Below are 23058 nucleotides of genomic sequence, written 5' to 3' on the forward strand. Positions count from 1 at the left end.
AAGTATTATATGAGAAGGTACCATCTGTTACGTAAAAAGTTAAATACTCTTTCAACCTCTCTTGCAAAGATCCTAAACAATAAGCGTAAAATGAACGAAGCTGGTAGTTTTCTAATTTCTAGGATCCTCTGCAAAATTCAAATTACAAGCTAGTAAACGGTAGTGACGAAGAATCATCAGGCATTCAGGCTAGCTTGAGGCTGCCCTGCCCCGTCTGTGCCGGCCGGCGCGGCAGAGGGTTGCAGGCTTGCAGCTTGTCGGCGTGGCGCCGCACGTGGTCCCTGAGCCGCTGGAGCGCCCTAGCGAACTCCGGCAGCTCCGCCTCCCCGAGCGCCTCCACATCGGCCTCCCACCAGAACCGCTCGCTGCCCGCCGGGACGGCAGTGAGCACCTTGGCCCCGATGGCGCTCATACGCGCCACCCCCGCGGCCACGCGCGCCTTGGTCTCCTCCGCCCGCCGCACCGTCGCCTCCACGTCATCCAGCGCCGGGAGGTACGCGTCGCCGGGGAGCGGGGCGAAGCGGCGGACGACGTGGTCGACGGAGGGCGCGCCCATAGCGAAAGCGAACACGTTCCCGCCGCCGCCGGCCATGCCCGCCTCGTTGCCTGTTAGCAACCGGGAACACGAGATCGATTAACAGATTAGAGAAAGTACAAGCACAGTAGAGTCTGATACAAACTGAAGGGAATAGAGTTTGGGAAGGCAACAAGTAGGGGAAAATGGGAGGAGATCAGCAAGTTCTAGGTACTGGAAGCAATCAGAGATACACCGGAGTCTTGAGGAGGGAGAGAGTAACCAGAGGTTGAGGAAGGAGATGATATATGTGTCTGAATATTTCTTTCTAGCTTCCATTACTTCTGCTGCTAGTTGATATAGTCATTTCTTTCATGGGCCAGCTTGAGTTGAGCCCATATTGAGAAAGCCCATAGTATAGCACAAGTAGATACCTGACATTCCCCCCTTCTTAGAATTCGGCTTGCCCCCAAGCCGATGGAAAAGTAACAACCTGGATCCCATATAGTTTGCAACTTGAACAAGTGTCGAATAACTTATTCAGGAATAACCCTACAATCACCAGTAGCATAGTGCACTAGAGAGATATTATGTATCGGAGAGCTCCAGCAATTGATCTCTCCCTCTAATTGACAAAGAAAGCAGCCAATAGAGAAAAATTCCTTGCAACAGTAGTCAATGTTGCATCCAGTAAACTTGAAGCAATCAACGTCTTGCCATTTTTTCCGATATAATTGCAGCAACTTGAATAAGTGTAGCAGGAGCTGATCAATAATGTTATGCTTGTCGGTACCCTGTAGCAGGGATACCCACTCTTACTGCAGCAAGGCAGGACCTGCGTAGTTATCCGTAACTGCATGGAAATGACAGAGTAGCCAGGCCCCACGGGCCAGGCTCTTCCCTCACCAGGCCAACGGCCCCGGACCCGTTCCCCGCCTGGGAATGGGTCCGGAGACGCCACGTGCCTCTAAGCAAGGGAGGATCAGAGCCGACAGCCTAGACCTCGGACCCCATAGGGGTCCGGGACTTCCTGCACCCGAACGGACCCCCCTTTACCGCGCAGGGGTCCGGAGCCGCCACGTAGCCCGGAGGAACGGGCATGCGCTCGAAGACCCGCACGCCTACCACATTTAATGCAGATGGACAAGGCGAGCTCTGCCGCCGCTGCACGCGAGACAGCCTTTGTCAGGCCTCGCTGTACACCGCGTATTACCAAGGAGCACAGTGCAGCCGCCTGTGCTGCGGCCGCGCAGAGCTCGCTTGCAGTATTAATTGGATACGACAGCACGACACTTTTTCATCATGCCACCTACGCCGCAAGCTACACCGCCCGCTTAAGCAACGTGGCCGGCGATGCCACTAGCTACGTCAGGCTCCGTCCCGACAAGACAGCGCCAGGACATGATGGACGAAGGGCTCCGGGAGCAGGCAAGGGAATCCAGAGAGGGATCTCCTTTGCCTGCGACGCCATAATATATGAACAGTACGTTATTTTATACTACATCGTTGGACCCACCTGTCGGGGACCCAACAGCTGTGTACGCGCCCCCTTGAGATATAAAAGGGAGGCGCTCGCCGTGCACAGGGACATCCAGACAGACTCAAGCTCTCGCAACCCTCTCACTCTCGTGGGAAGGCAGTACAACACACAGTGGACGTAGGGTATTACGCTTCGGCGGCCCGAACCACTCTAAATCCAGCTGTGTTCATCGTGTTCTTGAGTGAGATCGAGCTAGGACTAGCTAACCCCCGAGTACACACCCTCTGGGCTTAGGCGGGTGCCTTCCGCCACCCGGCTGTGGTTTGCAGCACCACGACATTTGGCGCGCCAGGTAGGGGAATTTAGCTGGTCGCAGTTCATCTCTTCTTCGTCCCCATGGTTCGCGTGGACGACGTGGAGATGACGGAGGGTGTGGCGTCCTCCACGCCACATGCCTCTCGCGTTCCTGCTCCAGGGGCAACTGTGCCTGTGGAGCAACCACCATTGGCGGCGGCGCGCGCCGCTCGCCGACAAGAGTCAGGGCGCCCATCAAGGACCCCCTCACAGGCTGCGAGCGGCGGAGCACTGGCAGCGGCTAGGGAGTTGCTTCGCAACCCCCCGGCTGAGGCAGCCTCGCTAGACGCCCTGAAGCAGTGGCGGGACGACGTTGACCGTCTCCTCCACCTGGCTCAGGCCTCTCCCAGTTCTGCAAGGACTGGGCAACGACCTCCGCCCGGCAACGTGGTGGTACCGTACCACCAGTGTCAGGGCGGTGTGTCGGCGTCCGTGCGCTCCCCTACCGTGAGGGGTGCACGAACAGAAGACTTGCGGGCAGAGCTCAACTGCCGGCGCGTGGGAGAAGATGCCCGCATCTCCGTCGAGAGGGCGCGAGAGCGCCGTCTCAACATTGAGGGTCGCAACCTCAATGCTGATCTGGACGCGGTGGTACTCAGGCCTCCGGTGAACGCCCGGATACAGTCAGGCGCACCAGTGGCTGGGGTGGGCTGTGCTGCACTTGCGGAGCACCTTTGCGCCGTGGCGTGGCCACCCAAGTTCCGCCCCCACCTGCCGGAAAAGTACGACGGTACTACTAACCCGTCGGAATTCTTGCAGGTGTACGTTACCGCCATTACAGCGGCTGGTGGTAACGGCGCCGTCATGGCAAGCTACTTTCATGTAGCCTTGTCTGGGCCAGCCCGGACCTGGCTCATGAACCTCACACCTGGGACGATCCAGTCCTGGGAAGAGCTCTGTGCGAGGTTCACAGCGAACTTCGCCAGTGCATACCAGCAGCATGGTGTGGAGGCACACCTTCACGCCGTGAGGCAAAAACCCGGGGAAACGCTCTGGGCCTTCATCTCGCGCTTCACCATGGTACGGGGTACCATTCCTCGTATCTCAGATGCATCTATTATCACTGCTTTCCGCCAGGGGGTACGTGATGAAAAGATGCTCGAGAAGCTGGCGACGCACGAGGTGGAAAGCGTCACTACGCTTTTCTCCCTGGCAGACAAGTGTGCCAGGGCCGCCCAAGACGGAGACACCAATGCTGGTGGCTCCAGTGCTACCGATCAGGGCGGTGGCAAGAAGAAGAAGAACAAGAACCGGGGTCGCGGGGAGCCGCATTCTGGCGGACCAGTCGTTGCAGCAGCAGCGCCAGCGGCGGCGCCGGCAGCGGCTGGGGGCCAGAATGCACATGGTAAACGCCCTCGCCCGCAAGGTGGAAGCGGAGGTTCATGCCCAGTGCATCCCACCGCTCGCCACAGCGCCACTGACTGCCGCGAGATCCAAAAGCTCGCGAAGCGGGTCAGCGGGCGGCGTGAGCAGTCCTCCAAGGACGGTTCACCCCCTCCTCGCCAGCGGGCCGGCAAGGAGAAGGCCTCCGACAGCGGGGCCGCGGCCGGGGAGAAGGAGCTGGGGTACCAGTCCCCCGCTCGAGAGCTGAAGGGCGTCTATCACGACGACGACTCCGATTCCGACAACGGCGACCGCCGCAAGAAGCTGTACGTAATGTATGGCGGAAGCTGGGAGCTTGTCTCCCGGCGGGACGTGAAGACCCTTCGCCGGGAGGTCCTTTCGGTGAAGCCGGGGGTCCCGAAGGCGGCGCCGCACCAGAGGTGGATGAACACCACCATCTCTTTCGGGCCATCCGACTGCCCGGAGAATATGGCCGGAGCTGGTGTGCTACCTTTAGTCACCGCTCCTGTCATATCCAACGTGAGGCTCTATCACGTGCTGATTGACGGTGGGGCTGGCCTCAACGTCATCAGCTATGCAGCGTTCAAGCAGCTGCAGATCCCGGAGTCCAAGCAGACTCCCTCTCGCCCATTCTCCGGAGTGGGCCCACACCCGGTGTTCCCTCTGGGGAGCATCACATTGCCGGTCACGTTCGGGACCGAGGAGAACTTCCGCACAGAGAGCGTTCTGTTCGATGTTGCGGAGGTGAACCTTCCGTTCAACGCCATCATTGGCCGACCGGCACTCTACCGCTTCATGGCCATTGCTCATTACGGGTATTTGGTCTTGAAGATGCCTTCCCCTGCCGGAGTCCTCACCGTGCAGGGCGACCGCACCGCTGCCGTCACTGCAGTTGAGAGACTGCATGCTCTGGCGGCAGAGGCTGCACGTTCTGAGGAGGATCCGTCCACCTCGCAACCCAAGGCGCCTGCAAAGGCTCCCAAGGTCCAACCGTCCGATCCGGACCATGTTCCCGTGAAGACGGTGCAGATTGGAGCAGACTCCACCAGGACCACCCGCATTGCGGGGAACCTGGAGGAGAAATAGGAAGACGCGCTCATCGCTTTCCTCCGGGCAAATGTCGACGTGTTCGCCTGGGAACCGTCACAGATGCCCGGGATCCCCAGGGAAGTGATCGAGCACAATCTGAGGATCTACCCCGACGCCACGCCGGTGCGCCAAAAGCCTCGGAAGCAGTCTGTGGAGCGGCAGAACTTCATCCGCGAAGAAGTCGACAAGCTCCTACACGCTGGCTTCATCGAGGAGGTCCACCACCCCGAATGGTTGGCCAATCCGGTCGTCGTCCCAAAGGCCAACGGGAAGCTTCGGATGTGCATCGACTACACCAGCCTCAACAAGGCATGTCCAAGAGACCCATATCCTCTTCCGCGTATTGATCAGATTGTGGACTCCACCTCCGGGTGTGACCTTTTGTCTTTCCTGGATGCATACTCTGGTTTCCACCAGATTCAGATGTCTAGAGAGGATAGGAAGTATACTGCCTTTGTAACAGTAGATGGGCTTTATTGCTACATTGTCATGCCGTATGGTCTAAGGAATGCCTTACCCATGTTTGTACGAGCTATGAACAAAACCTTCTGTAATCTAATTAGAGATATTGTTGAGGTTTATGTCGATGACATTGTAGTCAAGACTAAGGTAGGGTCAACATTAGTGGAGGACCTGTCCCTCGTCTTCGACCGGCTCCGTGCCACGCGCACAAAGCTGAACCCAGAGAAGTGCATCTTCGGCGTCTCGGCAGGGAAGCTGCTGGGTTTCCTGGTCTCACATCGAGGCATCGAGGCAAACCCAGCCAAGATCAAGGCGATCGAAGCAATGAAGCCTCCTAGCCGTATCAAGGACGTCCAGAAGCTTACTGGGTCTCTCACTGCTCTTAGTCGCTTCATATCGAGGCTGGCCAAGAGGGCCCTTCCCTTCTTCAAGCTATTGAGGAGGTCCGGTCCATTTTCTTGGACCGAAGAGGCTGAACAGGCCTTCCAGGAGCTGAAGCAGCATCTCACCTCGCTGCCAGTATTGGTGGCTCCAGAACCCGGTGAGCCGTTGTTTCTGTATCTTGCTGCGTCTGCGGAGGCAGTCAGCATGGTGCTGGTCGCCGAAAGGACGGAGCAAGCTCGCCAGGGGAACACCAGGGTCCTCCCGGCCAAGGATGGTGAGCCGGACCCCGGACACGGGGGCCCGTCAGCCTCACCCCAGCTTGAAGGTCCGGATTCCGCACAAGCGGATCCGGAGGAGCCTCGTCCCAGTGGGAACCCAGAACCGCTGGGGGGCCAGGGACCTGATGTGGTGGACAAGGGCGAGCCGGACCCGGTAACTAGGGTCCGGACCATCCAAAAACCAGTCTACTACGTCAGCGAAGTCCTCCACGAGGCAAAGGCCAGGTATCTTGAGACGCATAAGCTTATCTATGCAATACTTATTGCGTCCAGGAAACTGCGCCACTACTTTCAAGCACACCGAGTTGTTGTAGTGACCTCTTACCCGTTAAGAGCGATCCTGCACAACTCCAACGCCACAGGCAATATCGCCAAGTGGGCAGCAGAGCTGGCAGAGTTCCAACTGGACTTCCAGCCACGCCATGCAGTCAAGAGCCAGATCCTAGCCGATTTCATAGCGGAGTGGACTCCTTCCCCAAGTAACTCTAGGGGTCCGGTCGTCAACGCTGGACCCCCGGAGCCGGAAATCAGGACACCAGTTTTCACTGAGCCTCACTGGACACTCTTCTTTGACGGGTCCGCCCGCGAGAAGTGGGCCGGAGCTGGTGTGGTCCTCATCGACCCAAACGGAGATCAGCTGAAGTACATGGTGCACCTTGAGTTCAAGGCCACCAACAACATAGCGGAGTACGAAGCTCTGATCTTTGGCCTGACACAAGCCCTCTCATTGGGGGTCCGGCAGCTTCTGGTGAAGGGGGACTCCCAGCTAATCATCAAGTAGGTCCGAGGGGATTCCAACTGCAACAATCCCCAGCTCGCGGCATACCTCATACACGTGAGGAAGCTCGAGAAGGACTTCGACGCCTCGGAACTGCAACACGTTCCCCGCGAGCACAACTCAGCAGCAGATGATCTCTCTGCGAGAGCATCTACCTGGGCATCCGTGCCCGAGGGTGTCTTTGAAAGATGACTGCTGAGACCTACCGCCCAGCCTGCCGAGCTGGGTGAAGGGGATCAAGCTAGCACCTCGAAGCCAGCGGTCCCGGCAGCATTCCACCTATGGCGCCCGGCCTGGGCTGTGTGCTCTGATGAGGATCCCGGTGACCTCACAGAGCCACCCCCACCTACTTTGGGAGCTCCCAATGCATGGATCTCCGAGATCCGGGACTACCTGAAAGATAACATCCTCCCTGATGATGATGTGTTCGCTGAGCGCATAGTCCGATTGGCTAAACGCTACGCGGTGGTAGAAGGGGATCTCTACTGCCGTGGCGCCAACGGTGTCCTCATGCGGTGCATTTCCCAGGGAGAGGGCCGCGAATTGCTCGCGGAGATCCATGGAGGCGAGTACGGAAGTCATTCCTCCTCCCGCACGCTTGTTGGCAAGGCCTTTCGGCATGGCTTCTACTGGCCAACAGCACTCCAGGGTGCGGCTGAGCTGGTAAGGTCCTGCAAAGCATGCCAATTCCATGCAAAGCAAATACACACCCCGGCTCAAGCTCTGCAGATGATTCCGCCCTCATGGCCATTCGCTGTGTGGGGTGTGGATATCCTGGGGCCATTCCCCCGGGCTGTCTGCGGGTACCGGTTCCTCTATGTCGCCATCGACAAGTTCACCAAGTGGCCGGAGGTTACCCCTGTGGTGAATATCACTAAGAAATCAGCAGTCACATTCCTCAGGTCCATTGTGTGCAGATTTGGCGTCCCAAACCGCATCATCGCGGACAACGGGACCCAATTCAAAAGCAGACTCTTCCAAGAGTACTGTGAGGACATCGGCATCCAGCTATGCTTTGCGTCCGTAGCACATCCCTGCAGCAATGGACAGGTTGAGAGAGCGAATGCAGAGATCCTCAGGGGACTCAAGACCCGCACCTACAACTGCTTGAAGAAGCACGGTGCCAAATGGGTTGACGAGCTTCCGTGCGTACTATGGGGCAACCGGACCACACCCAGCCGAGCCACCGGGGAGACTCCGTTCTTCCTGGTCTACGGGGCTGAAGCATGCCTTCCCCCAGAAATTCACCTGGGCTCACCACGGGTCCAGGCCTTTGACGAATCCATGCAGGAGCAGCTGCGGTGCGACAACGTGGACTTCGTTGACGAGCGAAGGTGGCGAGCAGCAATCCGAAATGCACGCTACATCCAGGCACTCCGACGCTATCATCAATGGTTCGTGCACAGCAGGGAGCTCCGGGCTGGCGACCTTGTCCTCAGACGGATCCTGAGCCGAGCAGGGCTCCACAAACTTTCCCCCAGCTGGGAGGGGCCCTTCAGGGTTACAGAGGTATGTAGGCCCGGATGCGTTCGCCTTGCCACAGAAGATGGAGTGCCGCTGCCCAACCCATGGAACATAGAGCATCTGCGTAAGTTTTACACCTAGGCAGAGCAGGGAAATAAACTTTTCCTTTGTAATAAGATAGAGTTAGCGTGTGGCCCAGAGCGGTTGGGGGCCACCCTCGTAAACCCGACCTCTGGCATCCATCGCACTGCCGGCTAACGCGCGGCTCAGAGCGGTTGAGGTCCGACCTCGTAAACCCGGCCTCTGGCATCCATCGCGCAAGCCATGTACATCAAGACTGCAAAGGAAAGTTTTCCTCCTAGTTCTATCTTTGTGTCAAGGTTAAATTATGCATTTCGATTCTCGGAGACTTCGCTTTTCTAACCCCCGCGGGGACCTCTACTCTTGTTGCTACAACTAAGATCTGCATTGAGCTGCTGGACTGCCGTACAGATCCGGACCCTCTTGCTGCTGAAGAGGGGTCCGGACCCCTAGGGACCTACTCTGGAGAGCGGGAGCTTGTTTCCTGGGGTGGTCCGGAGCCCTGTGTAGCCGCTTAGCTGGTTCCGTACCCAAAAGCCTACACACTCCACCACCCTGTAACAAGTGCTCTAGTACCTGGAGCCAGGTAATTAGGGCCCGGACCTCGTTCCAGCTCAACAATTGGCTTCCTAAGTTCAACACGGCATGTCCAGCCCTATATCTCAAAGGATCGAGCACAACAAAGCGACCTCACCCACTGCTGCGAAAGGTCTGGGACGATGAAGCCAGGTCCGGAAAGATCGTGCTGTTTCCTGGAGTGGTCTGGAGTCCTGTGTAGTGCCTTAGCCTGGTTCCGTACCCTAAGCCTACACACTCCGCCACTCTGTAACAAGCGCTGAACTGCCCGGACCTGCACATCTAGAGCCCTGGACCTGGTACCAGTCTGGGATTGGTCAGAAATGAGCCCCGCGGGTCTGCTACTAAGCTATAACTTTGAAGTGGTACACAGGTTAAAGCCAGGTTGGTGGTAGTCAGTCTCAAACCATTGAGCCTACCTACCAGGGGGTCCGAGTATCTGCTTCAAAGCTTTCATGCAGGATAAGATCCGGTCTCGATGGTAGACAGACTCATAACAACTGAGTCTCTCTCCCAGGGGGCCCGGGGCATCCGCTTTGTCCCAGACATCATGGATGGATTCTGCATACGTCAAATAGCTAAGTTGCTATGCGGCCCTATGCCAAGGAGGTCCGGAGTATCTTCTACGGCTCACGTGGCAGACAGGTCCAATCAACTGAACCTATCCGCCAGGGGGCCAGGGCGCCGGGGTGCTGCATACCGCAAATCAACAACAGACAAACAGCTAAGTTGAAGTTTTTTCTATTTCAAAAATTTCATCTCGTACAATGTTTGTTACCTAATGCAAAATGGAAAAGATACAATGCCCAGCTCAAGGGTCTGCAGGCTCTCACTTGAAGTAGGCGGCGACGAAGTCAACGACCTCCCGCACGCTGTCCCGGGCGGCGGCCTCCGTCTCCGCTACAGGACCATCGACCACGGGCGCCAGCGAGATGGTCGGGTCGTGGCTCCGGAGGCAGGTCAGGATGTGCTCCGCCACCACCCGGATCAGCTCGCGGCCCTCTGTTTCGAGCTGTCCAGCAAGGACCGGCCCTAGGCGCTGGAGCCTATCCGAAGCAGAATTCAGCACTGGGAGGGCGTCAGCTATCGAAGCTGGCAGCTCCGCCACCTGGATTGGGCTCAGTCCAAGTGGCACCAGTGCCAGGCTCACTTCGGTCGCCCAGTCAGCGATCCGCTGGGCCTCCACGCGCTGGTCCTCCTGGTGCTTCCGGACCGCCTCCCGGACCGCCTCTTGCACCCGGGTGTCCAGAGCCGCCCTGGCCACCTCCACCTCGCGGGACCTCTCCTCAAGCTTGGTCTCCTTCCGCTCCGCCGACTCCTTCAGCTTTTTGAGCGAGTCCAGCTGGCGGCCAAGTTCCTTCTCTATGCCGGTGACGTGGGCCTCCCGTGCATAAAGGGACTTCCGGGCCTCCTCCAGCTTCGCCTCGTCATCAGTCAGCTTGCCTCCTCACTCCTGCAGTTGCTCGCGCAATCCCTGCAGAGTAGCAGAGAAGACGCCGAGCTCCTGCCTCCGGACCTCGAGGTCCTCGCTGCGAGTCTCCAGCTCGGACTGTTGGGCTGCGAGGTGAGCCTCGAAGTCGGACCGCTGAGCAGCGAAGCCAACAACCTCCAGGGTGAAATCCTGCTCCCGCTGCGCCAAGGATTTCTCTCGGTTCGACATTGCGAACTCTCGGTCAAACACATTCCTAAGGTTGGCTCGGTAGGCCTCTTGGTCCGCCTTGAGTTTCGACCGAGCTTCTGCAGCGCGGGAGGCTTCGGCCTTCGTGTGCGCTTCCAGGCGGGTGTGCCAGTCGGAGAGGCGCTGGCGCTCGCTCTCCAGAGCAGACCACTCCCGCCGGAAGGCCGCCTCGGCGGAGGAGGTTGCCTCCTCGATCGACCGCCGAACCTGAAACAGCACCTGGGGGAGGGGAGTCACATCCTCCTCTGGGAGCTGGAGCTGCAGGAGCTGCCTGCCAAAGACCACCTCCAACTCCTCCTCTGCAACAGGACCGGAGCTGGAGGTGGGCGCTTCTGATGCAGTATTTGTCTCCGGCGCCTCCGCTGCCGCCGCGTCGGGTGCGGCTGTGCCCAGCTTCGGCGCCTCCGCTGCCGCTGTGTCGGGCGCGGCCGGGCCCAGCTCCGGCGCCTCCACCGCCGCTGCGTCGGGTGTGGTTGCGCCCAGCACCGGCGCCTCTTCCGCGGCGTCGGGAGCGGCTGCGCCCAGCACTGGCGCCTCCGCAGCCTCAGCGTCGGGGACGGCAGCACCCAGCACTGGCGCCTCCGCTGCCGCAGCGTCGGGGGCGGCAGCACCCAGCACCGGCGCTTCCGCCGCCGCTGTGTCGGGCGCGGCTGCGTTCAGTGCCGACGCCTCCGCCATTGCCGCGTCGGGCGCGGCTGCACCCAGCACCGGCGCCCTTGCCGCCGCAGCATTGTGCGCTGCTGAGACTGAAAATGACACGCCTGTCAGCATCACGTCACGCACCATTGGGCTGGCATAGGACGCTGTACCTGAGGGTCCCGCACCCGCTGTCGCCGTTGCCGTCGACGCCGAGGCCGCGGCCGCCTGGGCATCAGCCGACGAGCCAGCAATGGTAGAAGAACTGCTGGGGCGAGGAGCCCTGGTAACAAAGCGGAGAAGCCTTCAGGAAAAAAGAAGAGCACCAGCGCAAGAGAAGAGAGCAGGATAACACTAACCCAGAAGTACCGGGTACCCAGCGTCCTCGGAGCCCCGGCCTCTTCTCCTGCGGCTGCTGCTGCTGCTGCCGCCCCTGCAGCTGCAATGCAGGCGCAACCCGAGCCTGCTCCTCCTGCTGCTGTCCCCGTGGCTGCGGCCTGGGTGCGACCCGGGGTTGCACCTGTTGCTGCTGTTAACGCCCTCGCGCCTGCTGCCGCTGCTCTTGCGGCGGCTGCTGCTGCTGCTGTTGCTGCCGGCGGGAGGAATTCCTCGGCGGCGATGGTGGTGGTGCAGTCGCCCCAGAGGACGCGTGGGGGCCGGCAGCCCGGGAGCTACCCTGGCCCGCGCCCTCAGAAGACCTCTGACGTTTCGCGGTGGGCTCCGAGACCAGGGTCCCGTCGCCCCTGAGTAGCCTGCGCAGGCCTGCGTCTCACGACGATGCGCCGGAACTGCTCTGTGCTCGGCTGGAACCAGCTGCGGCCGCGCTGCTAGCCGCGGCCTGCTTCCCCTTCGTGGTGGCGCCGGACCCCGCAGCGCTCAGCGCAGCTTGATCTCCGGACGCGCTAGGGATCCGGAGCCCACGGTTCGGGTCGCCTCCGGTCTGGCGTGGGGCCAGTCCCCCGTCGTCCAGAGTTGGCAGGGTAGCCAGCACCGCCACCCTCGCAGGGTCCTCGCAGAGGGGGACTATGCTCTGCGGCAGGATCAGGTTCTCCGGGATGAAGGCGTCCCCCGTCACGTTCCGCACCAGGACCTCCAAGGCCTCCTGGGTCAGGTCGCTCCCCTCCCCGCGGTGGGTCCTGCTACAGTCGTTGAGGCCGGTAAAGTTCCAAGCAGGGCGCGGCCGCTGCTTCAGGGGGGCGATCCGGTGCTTCACGAAGTCTCCGAGCACGTGCCACGAGGTGAGGCTGCTCTCCGCCAGCGACCTGATCTTGTCCAGCACGGAGTCGAACTCCGGCTGCAGCGACGGCTTGGCCCTCCAGGATGCTTTGTCGGAGGCGGGCCCCTCGGTCGGCAGGGCGAGGCGCTCGTTGGCTTCGGTGGTGGCGATCACCCAATCCCTGCGCCACTCCTCCCACCTTCCGCCAGCAAGGCCGGGAATGTAAGGAGTCGGCAAGTCGCTCCTTATCTGGAAGTAGTACCCTCCCACTTCGTCCCTGCTCCTTCCGGACCTCACCAGAATGAAGAAGTAGCGGAAGAGGATGACGCAGGGGCACAATCCCACGAACATCTCGCATAAATGCACGAAGATGGACGTCAGGAGGAGGGAGTGGGGCGTCATATGCTGAAGTTGGAGGCCGAAGTCTTCCAGCAGCAGCAACAGGAACGAAGAAATCGGCAGTCCCATGCCGGCGGAGATGTGTGAGGTGAATAGCACAAACTCCCCGGCGCGGAGGTTGCCAAGGGGAACCGAGCCCGCTCGCACCCCCCAGCCGGTCTCCCGAGCACTCCACCCAAGCAGGCGGCGCACTGTGTTCAACTCTCCCTCGGTCTGGAAGCGGCGGGGATGGACAAGGGATGCCATCTCTTGGTGGAGTGAGGAGCAGCCTGCGTAGGGGAGAGAAGGGCAAGGAAAGCTCGAAGGCAAAGGGGCGCAAAGGTTGGGAGGAAGAAGACGAATGCGGAAAGTAACCGCGGAATGCGGTACGCCCCATTATAAAGCCTGACCCAACCGGCGCGCCCCGGAACCGTCGTCGGAACTCAAGCGACGTCCGCGCCTGGCGTTAACCGCTCAGTCCATGACATGGGGGCCCAGGCCCACCTGGCGGGGTGAGCGAGTAACCAACAAGGGTGCGAAAAGACGGGATCTGAACCGTCGCCTGCGCGCGCGGGGAGCGAGGCGGAAGCTGAGCTGACGTGTGCGTATTAAGCGCTGGCGTGGCCGGGCTTTTCGGGAACTACACCAGTGGTAAATGATCCGTTTACTCCGGCCGCAACAATGCCGAACGTCGCGCGCGTGACTAGGTGAACCACTGTGCGTGGGGCCCATGGTCAGTAAGCCGTTGCGATGTGATGAGGCAGCAACCAACCCGATGGGTGGTCAAAGCCAGTCAAGATCCCTGCAGTAAGAAGCTTCAAACTGTGTAGAGCCAAATCGCAAAAGTGGCCCCACCTGTGGGTTCGTACCCCCCCAAGGTGGGCCCGGGGGCCACTGTCGGTACCATGTAGCAGGGATACCCACTCTTACTGCAGCAAGGCAGGACCTGCGTAGTTATCCGTAACTGCGTGGAAAGGACAGAGTAGCCAGGCCCCACGGGCTAGGCTCTTCCCTCACCAGGCCAACGGCCCCGGACCCGTTCCCCGCCTGGGAATGGGTCCGGAGACGCCACGTGCCTCTAAGCAAGGGAGGATCAGAGCCGACAGCCTAGACCTCGGACCCCATAGGGGTCCGGGACCTCCTGCACCCGGACGGACCCCCCTTTACCGCGCAGGGGTCCGGAGCCGCCACGTAGCCCGGAGGAACGTGCATGCGCTCGAAGACCCGCGCGCCTACCGCATTTAATGCAGATGGACAAGGCGAGCTCTGCCGCCGCTGCACGCGAGACAGCCTTTGTCAGGCCTCGCTGTACACCGCGTATTACCAAGGAGCACAGTGCAGCCGCCTGTGCTGCGGCCGCGCAGAGCTCGCTTGCAGCATTAATTGGATACGACAGCACGGCACTTGTCCATCATGCCACCTACACCGCAAGCTACACCGCCCGTTTAAGCAACGTGGCCGGCGATGCCACTAGCTACGTCAGGCTCCGTCCCGACAAGACAGCGCCAGGACATGATGGACGAAGGGCTCCGGGAGCAGGCAAGGGAATCCAGAGAGGGATCTCCTTTGCCTGCGACGCCATAATGTATGAACAGTACGTTATTTTATACTACATCGTTGGACCCACCTGTCGGGGACCCAACAGCTGTGTACGCGCCCCCTTGAGATATAAAAGGGAGACGCTCGCCGTGCACAGGGACATCCAGACAGACTCAAGCTCTCGCAACCCTCTCACTCTCGTGGGAAGGCAGTACAACACACAGTGGACGTAGGGTATTACGCTTCGGCGGCCCGAACCACTCTAAATCCAACTGTGTTCATCGTGTTCTTGAGTGAGATCGAGCTAAGACTAGCTAACCCCCGAGTACACACCCTCTAGGCTTAGGCGGGTGCCTTCCGCCACCCGGCTGTGGTTTGCAGCACCACGACAATGCTGATGACCATTAAATGTAGTGGCTCCAAAAAATGGCTGAATGATTTCACTTAGCACTGAACTTTCCAAGCGAGTGATATGGTTGCACATTTTGATTGATGATCACTTTGCATCTTGCTTTCTGTACAACCAGAGCTATTCACGGCCTTTGCTATCAGTTGAATTTGAAGACCCACTCCTGGGAGTGGTAGCAACAATGCACTAGCATGATGTCTCATGACACAAATGTGGCTGTAAGCATTCAAGCCGTTTGGTTGCTCAAGTCCTGTCATTGCGACTTCAGGAAACATGACAGAACTGACGAGAAGTAATGTGTCGAGTAAACAAAAACTAACAACTTCTTTTCTTCTACATTTTCTGGTTGGAAAACTTGATTTCGGATGAGCCTGCACCAATCATCCCCCCACCTTTTCTGAACTTGCTTAAGAAGCCTGGTCACTTGCAATAGGGTCACCTGTCGTTGGTAAACTAGTGGTGGCCAAGGTGTGATCTCAACATTTCTCACTAAGAAGGTCAACATGTCCTTGTTAACAGAGATTGGTTGTAGTTCGAGACCATGACATCTGAATATCACGAATATGAATCCCAAGGACACTACCAGTTCAACCAGCAGACTTCTGAATAGTTGACAAACTGGAGGCAGACATGGTGATTTTGAGAGCAAACTAAAGCACACTTTAACCAAAATAGATTCAAATTAACCACCACACACACACACACACACACACACACACACACAAACACACACACACACTGATTTGACTCTTGTATCAGCATCCAACGACAACTTGGGAACTGATCAGACAATGTCACTGCAATTTTCGCGAGAACCAATGATGTCCATCTCATTTCAAGCCCGCTGTAGTACACCTGCCAAAAATTCATCAGTGGCATCTCAAGAACTTGGAGCATAGTGGCATCTCCTAGAGACAAGTTCTGTCTAAACCTCATCGCTGATATCTCCACTAATTTTTGTCCAACAATAAGTAACCATGTGGGCGGATGGAACAAACCAGAGCACCAGAAAGAACTAACCCCAACCTCTATGAGAAAGGATGGCCATGGCCTTGGCCGAATCTCAACATTGTCACACATGAATTCCATGGGCATCGATGGGAACCATTTCATTGGATGGAGATCAGGTCCATCAAACCTCAACGTAAGTAGCAGAGAGGTCAAGGATGACGTTGGTACCCTGTCATTCATTCTTATGGCTGTCACTGTCAAAGTATGAGCAAGAATAATTGGGCATTTTGTCGAACAATTGCTGGACATGCCGATGCTGATATTGCTGCCCACGCTGCGGTTGGCCGATGAATCCAGAACAATGAAGTCAGGACCAGGAGCAGCCTCCTTGACGATGGTCGCAACCTCTGGCACATGAAGCTCATCATCGATGTCACGATCTGAGTTGGTGACTAGAGGTATAGCAATAGTGCTACCGCCCGCCACTTCCACAAGAGCAGTAGCCTTAGTGTGTTCTCCACTAGCATCCGCCTCCACACGAAACTTCTCAGAGAAAAGCTCATCAATTGTGGACATAGAAGCAGCAGTAGAAAGAAACCACTTGGACGATGAACTTACTGCTGCCTCACCAGAAGGGAACAACACTGATGACGAACTAGCCGTTGTACTGCTGTTGCTCGAGACCACAGAAACGCCGCTCCTGGGAGAAACCCCACTTGATCTCCATCTGGCAGCAACCATCATAAATGTTCCGACCATGCAATTCACCAAAAGCATCACAAGCTTGTTGTTTTGATTGGAATATCACTCGAGCCTCCACCCAGTCCCATCCATTGTACAGATAGATATCCTCCACCACACCAAATGGACCAAAAATTTGACAAAGCAGAGATTTGGTGATGGGGTAGCAAACCTTGTGGATAGTAACCTTGAGGATGCGGTTTGGTCGCCTCAGGTCGTCAGACTCGCTTGTTAACATTTGATCGAACACCTTGTAGGCGTCCTCCTCGTGGGTGATGCTTTTGCCCAAATTCGACTGCATGTTGCTCCAACTGCTAGCACGAATCTCCCAATCCATCTCCATCGCAAAAACCCCAGGGATTGAACAGCTCTGAGTACCAATTGTTAGCAACCGGGAACACGAGATCGATTAACAGATTAGAGAAAGTACGAGCACAGTAGAGTCTGATACAAACTGAAGGGAATAGAGTTTGGGAAGGCAGCAAGTAGGGAAAAACGGGAGGAGATCAGCAAGTTCTAGGTACTGGAAGCAATCAGAGATACACCGGAGTCTTGAGGAGGGAGAGAGTAACCAGAGGTTGAGGAAGGAGATGATATATGTGTCTGAATATTTCTTCCTAGCTTCCATTACTTCTGCTGCTAGTTGATATAGTCATCTCTTTCATGGGCCAGCTTGAGTTGAGCCCATATTGAGAAAGCCCATAGTATAGCACAAGTAGATACCTGACATTGCCGCCCTGCTGGGGCAGCTCCTGCTTCTTGGAGAAGATGACTACGGCGGCGTGCGCGCCGCAGAGCTGGCTGAGCTCGGACGCCTTCTCGAGCAACTCGGCCTTGCGCTCCTCGTTCTCGATGAAGCGGATCTCCTCGTCCTCGATGAAGCGGATCTCTATGACCTGCTTCTTCGTGGTCTTGTTGCCCTCCGGCTCCGGCATCACCATGGTCGCTGCCGCCGTCGCAACGCGGCTCCTGCTGCTTCTGCTTCTTGCTTCGCTCCAATGCGATGCGCGCTCTATATGCTATGGAAGGAACGGAGGACGGGCGGTGAGGGAATATAAGTAGAGGAAGAGCATTGCCAAAAATTACTGCTAGAAGAGGTGAAAGTCGGGGCGGAGGTGGAGTCCGACTCCAAGTCGGACGCGGCAATTCATTTTGAGAAAGAAACGCGCTGCTCCATCATCATCATATTATTCGCGGATCAATGAAGGGTGCTAATTAAAAGGAAGGCGATCTCTCTCAATCTCCGTCCTCTTAAGCTGAGTAAGATCGAGGCTTAAACTTGCTGAGACTGCTGAGTGAAAGGATGGAATAAGTGTCCCGAAAGTTGGGAACGGATGCACCGTACGAAAAATTTCCCATAAGTTTCTTACTGCGCATAGCGATTTGTAAATTAGAGCCAGGTTCGGGACAAACTTTATTATTTAAATTTAAATGTGAAGCTTCACAGCTGAAAACAAATCCTCTTAAAGCAAAAGTAATTAAATTTGGACAGGTGATCATTCACCCGTGGTATACACACGGACCCCGCCATTGTTTTTCGTTTCTACAAGAAGCAATGATCTTCGTGGCACTCAGGCAGCAAGACTTGAGATCTTTGCCAGGGTCTTTGGACCCACGACCAATATTAACAAGTGCTTCATCTCCCCGATACAATGTGATTTGGAAGAGACTGTGGCTCTGATGGGGTTTTTTCCAGCCAAAATTGATTTTTTGCATAGATTTGAGATGTATAGAACTGATGATTTGAATGTGAGAGAAAGGTTATGGGATAGGTTGAGTGTAGGTAATTTATAGTGATTTTTTCAATTATTTTCAAGTAACATAGTTAGTTTGGTAGTTAGTATGCTTCTAATAGGTAGATATTTGTTTTATACATGTATATTATAGATAATTTACAATTTGAATGTTTATGTGTAGGTGAAATGTTAAGTTGAATAATTATTGAAAAGTGAAGCTAAGATTTATACTTGGTAATTAAATAATTATTAATGAATTATTTTGATACTCTAATGATGTATTTATTCAGACTAAACCATCGAGAAGTTAAAAAATCTTTGTTTCAGAATATTATGGGTCCGTTTGGTTGCTTGTGCTAGGCTAGCCAAGCTTAAAATCTAAGCTAGGCTCGGCTAAGCATGGCTTGGCAGTGCAATCTGTTGGTGTTTGGTTGTCTGGTGGAGATAGACTTGTGCTAGTTAGTTTCTGTTTGGTTGATTGGCTAAGAGTGATATAATTACCCTATACTACACAGAGGTGGAGTTACCGGCCACTCTTGCTCTTCCTGCTAAGGCACAGCCATTAACGCAGGCAAGCTCGACCGGGCGGCAGGCAACTCCTGGCGGCTGTGGGTAGAAGCTGCACACGCCAATACCCGCGGTCGAGGTCCGTAGAGCAGCACCTGGCAGGAATGTCGCGGAGAGCTCCCCCGAGCGGCTCCTGCTTGCGGCGGCGGCGGGTGAGCTCCGCCCAGAGCTCCCCTTGGTTGCGCGGGCGAGCGTCACCCGGCGGCGCGGGCGTGCAGGCGTGGGCGAGCGCGCTGGCTGTGCTGATGAGCTCCAGGGGCTGCGCTTGGGATGCCGCTGGTAGTGCAGATGAGCTCCACGCGCGGCGCAAGGGATGCCGCCGCTGCGGGGAGCGCATTTCCCATCGCGGCGGAGGCGGAGGAAGCAGTTTGGGGGCGGCATGGCAATTGCCGGAGGCGGAGACGAAGGGGTTATGCCTGATGGAGGTGAGAGGAAGGACCGGCAGAGGTGATACGATTCACTCGTCGAGCTACCGCGTGCTAGCCCAAGCCTGGCTTGCTGGGAACGGTCATTTTGCTCGTTCTCCATAAGTCTGGCTAGGAGGTACCTTTTGCATTGGATAAGCTAGGCTAGGAGAGCTGGACAGGCAACCAAACATGTTTAGGGTGTCCCTAGCAAGTCTAGTTAGGGCTAAGCCACCCAACCAAACGACCCTATATGTCATTAACCTTGGACCTGCGGTGATGACACTGCTATTTGGAACTAGCATCGATATTGTAACGCCCCAAGCATAGACATAGCTGGAGGTTACTACTAAAGACATTAAATCGCACAAAGTATAAATTTTTTAGTAAATTTCGTCAGAGTCTCCTCTGTAGATTCTAACATTCGCGGGCACACAAGTTATATAATAGCAAGATCGTATAAATAAATATTATCACCCTCCACATCGACTAACACGACCAAGTAAATCTAAGCGACATCCAAACGACCACACGACAGTTCTCAATATCAAAAAAAATTATTCAGCCTAGAGATTTGTTTAATGAATTGCAAAAATGTGTGCATGGTCATCATGAAGTGGCTACTCCCATCCCATGCAAACTTGATCAGCGAGTACCTAAAAGCCAAATAAACACAAGAGTGAGTAGGGATATTCAGCAAGCACAATTTGGAACCAGAACAACAACTGCAAATACATGAACAACTGAAATCCAGAAATCATGGGACAACAATGAAACAGTAGTTTTCGTCTGAAATGGACGTCACCTGAAAGTTCCTTTGCATTTACCGGTAAAGCCGAATAAGTGGGGCCAGCACTTATTCACAGGAACCTGAACATAAGAACCAAATTGCACAACCGGTGTTTATACAAACCTCCGGCACTTGAATGATATGAAAGGCAACACACGAATCTTGAACATTTGACAGAACCAAAAAATTATGACATGATTCTTAAAGGAATTGACATATAAAATAAAGACATTGAATAAACGTCGCCCAAGGGCAGCAAGAAAGCCAAAAATATAATCACACATCAAGAAATTCGTCATTGCACTTGCCTTAACCTTGTCAAGAATCTGACGTCACACGCTCGCCACTAGAATTTATCGAATCTATGGAATAAACCACTCTCAGGAACTAGTTCATATAGACCAAAAGCCTAAATACTCGAAGAAATACCAAGCTAAAAGCCTAAACCGTTAACCCTCACAATTTCTGAAAATTCGACTAGTTCTCTAAGTTACTCACTGTTTGGCCCATAACTTTTGATTCGCTTAACCAAATGCAGTAAATAAATACATCTTGAACATTTATAGAAAATTTCCAACATCTTTTGTTACAAGTGACAGAGCAAATTTGGACTCTAACTTGGTCGAAATTAGATAAATAGATACCTGCACAGATTTTTAACCTAGTCGGCAGCAGTACTAATTTGACGATTACTCCTAGCTCGCTGAACGGAATTGAGTGCAACCAGCGCTATCGGAAAGATAGTGAGTAGAACTACAATTATCGTATTGACGGGATATTGAAATTTTAGACCAATTGTTCCCAGATTTAAACTTAAGACCCCTGCAATAGAAATCAATCTGTACGAAGCAGATTTTTTTTTTTGGCTAGTTACATCCATTCAACCCTTGCTGGAGGCATCGAGTGACTAATTGAAGGCTAACCTTGTATGGAAGAACTCGGTTTCAAAGGGAATTTGACGAGATTGACAAATGCTCAGACTCCTCTTCCTCTTTGCTCCTCCTTTCTCCTCTGTCCCGTCAATTCCAAGATGTTGAGGCAACTGCAACACCATGGTAATTCAGCCTTCCCACATGTTGCAGCACAGCACTCACGCACAGCAGCATAGGCACATAAACAAAGTTGGGCTGCTGCAGAGAAGATGTAGATGCCAGCCATGACTTACCACCGGCGAAGGGCACAGGGGATGATGGAGTCAGGAGCCACCAGAAGACAACCAGAGAAGATCGCTAGCACCAGCACCAAGGGAAACAACGGCGACGACGCTAGGGCTAGGAGAGGCGAGGGCAGGGCGGAATAGATGGGGCAGCTATGGAAATAGGAGGCGGCGGCGCTGGCTCGAATGGGAATCGGGAAAAACAACGTGATGGAGCTAGACCAGACCAGAAACAAACAGAATACCTAAGTCATATCCAACGGTCAAGATTGATCGACTAGCAATGAACTAATCCATTATCGAAATGTAACATGTTAGTAGTAAAATGGATTCGTTTCGACGAGCTCTACGCAGTCACGGTCTCCGATCGTTCATACGACCAACGATTAGAAAAGTCAAATATTGGTCAACTTCCTAGCCCCCTTGACTTGAAATTAAAATATATATATATATAAATAATTGGAATATTACATATATCCATGACGCAATACGGTATAAGGATGTGAGAAAGGATAATGGCCTTGGTCCCTATATAGAATTCCTCACTTTTGAGGAAAACCTGCTGGATGAGGTTATAAATCCAAACCGAGAAATCCTCACTAGAAAGAATCAGGACAATTCAAGAATCAATCGGTAAATTCCTGTTGGGATGAGATCATAAATCCAAACTAAGAATCTTATGTAGATCCTAGAATAAACATGGGTCGAGTCGATCTAACCAGGAGCGACGACAACGACAACTAGTGTTGTTTACAAATTTGTTGAAAAAAAATTATGTGCATAAGCAAAAGCCGGTGGGATTGCTCCAAGTTAGTAACATCTAATGAAGCATGACAGAGGAGGAGATGGAACAACACAGGAAAGTAAACCGTTCAAACTGCATAGGGGCTGCTTTTTCCTTGCACGCGTCACGATCAATCCTGTTTGAGGACTGCCAACCAAACTCTAAAAGATTTCTGAACGTGACCAACCAAGTACAGAGAAAAACACGCTAGAAATGTTTAATCGATCATAAATCATCAAGGGACAAAAGCACTAGGATTAGGAGCATCTCATCCTCAGCACAACACGGGTGCAAATATGCCCTTCATCCTCTCTTGCAAAGACAAACCGTAACCTTTAATTTCTTCCCGAACAATAATAAGCGTAAATAGAACGAAGCTGGTAGTTTTGTCATTTCTCGGATCCTCTACACAGTTCAAATTAGGGCATGTCCAACGGCTCGTCTAGAGACGTAGACATGCAACATTTTTTTTTCAAAAACCCCCCTAAGGAGCAGCAGTTACTGCCCACTCGTCGCTTCATCCGTCTATGGCTTGAGCGCGTGCTCCCAGGCGAAGCGGCGTCGAAGACACCCGTTGTAGGGCGCGCTGCGGGGAGACGGCGGCGGCCATGATCCGCTGCGCACGCGGGGGAGGGGACGCGGGAAGTTCGTTTTGGCGTGCAGATTCGCGTCTTCCTCCCGCGAAAATTTCTTCCCTGTTTCCCATTGCAGCAGCCATCTCCGTTCTTCTCCAACCTCGATCACCTTCGATTCGCTACCTGTGGTGAGTTTCCCTTCGATTCCTCGCTGCCCCGCCCTCCCCTAGCCCTCCTCGATCCGTTCCGGCGCTAATCCCGCCGTTTCTATTGCTGTGCAGGGCCTCCCGGTGGAGCTCTCCCGCCGGCGTCGCCTCTGCTCGCCATGCCGCCTCCTTGTCCCGTCGTCCTCCTGTTCACACCTCTGGTCAGCATCGCGTCGCCCCGAACCATCCTCTGCGCGCGCTCGCCGGCCCCCGCCGGCCTCCCTAGCTCGATTCCCTGCTCGGCGGTCCTTGCCGCGGCCGCGCGCGTGCTCTGGCATTCTGGCCGCGCCTCGCCGCGAGTAGGCCCCTGGCCTGCCTTTGATTGGGGCCTAGGTCCCCTGATCCCCAGGGCCCACCTTGAATATATACTATACAATGTATATAAATATATATATATATATATATAATATAAATGTTTATGTTAAGAGTCATACAAATTATTTGAATGTATTGCATATTTTGTCATGTATGCCATAAAATGACTACAA

General features: G+C 54.9%; 2 protein-coding genes and 1 long non-coding RNA gene across 6 annotated transcripts; all 3 read right to left on the minus strand.

Annotated features, from left to right (window-relative positions):
• Positions 1-5: 5 nt before the first annotated feature.
• LOC120670070 lies at positions 6-17650 on the minus strand. Of its 4 annotated transcripts, none has more exons than XM_039950057.1 (2): positions 17076-17650; positions 6-606 (listed from the first exon to the last, which is right to left on the minus strand). In XM_039950057.1, the coding sequence occupies exons 1-2, from the start codon at positions 17080-17082 to the stop codon at positions 185-187; spliced, it is 429 nt and encodes a 142-aa protein (XP_039805991.1). In that variant the 5' UTR covers positions 17083-17650; the 3' UTR covers positions 6-184. The 4 variants fall into 4 exon arrangements, with proteins under 4 accessions (XP_039805991.1, XP_039805994.1, XP_039805993.1 ...); XM_039950060.1 differs by having other exon boundaries at positions 6-629; positions 16757-17639; XM_039950059.1 differs by having other exon boundaries at positions 16525-17620.
• LOC120670069 lies at positions 15250-16525 on the minus strand. Its single transcript, XM_039950056.1, has 2 exons — positions 15400-16525; positions 15250-15361 (listed from the first exon to the last, which is right to left on the minus strand). The coding sequence occupies exons 1-2, from the start codon at positions 16386-16388 to the stop codon at positions 15343-15345; spliced, it is 1008 nt and encodes a 335-aa protein (XP_039805990.1). The 5' UTR covers positions 16389-16525; the 3' UTR covers positions 15250-15342.
• A 1832-nt stretch (positions 17651-19482) lies between the features above and the next one.
• Positions 19483-21163, minus strand: LOC120670277. Its single transcript, XR_005673180.1, has 3 exons — positions 21015-21163; positions 20773-20891; positions 19483-20211 (listed from the first exon to the last, which is right to left on the minus strand). It is a non-coding gene; the product is annotated as an uncharacterized LOC120670277 (long non-coding RNA).
• Between the last annotated feature and the right edge of the window lie 1895 nt (positions 21164-23058).

Source organism: Panicum virgatum, chromosome 4N (genome assembly GCF_016808335.1).
Source record: "Panicum virgatum strain AP13 chromosome 4N, P.virgatum_v5, whole genome shotgun sequence".
Taxonomy (NCBI): Eukaryota; Viridiplantae; Streptophyta; class Magnoliopsida; order Poales; family Poaceae; genus Panicum; species Panicum virgatum.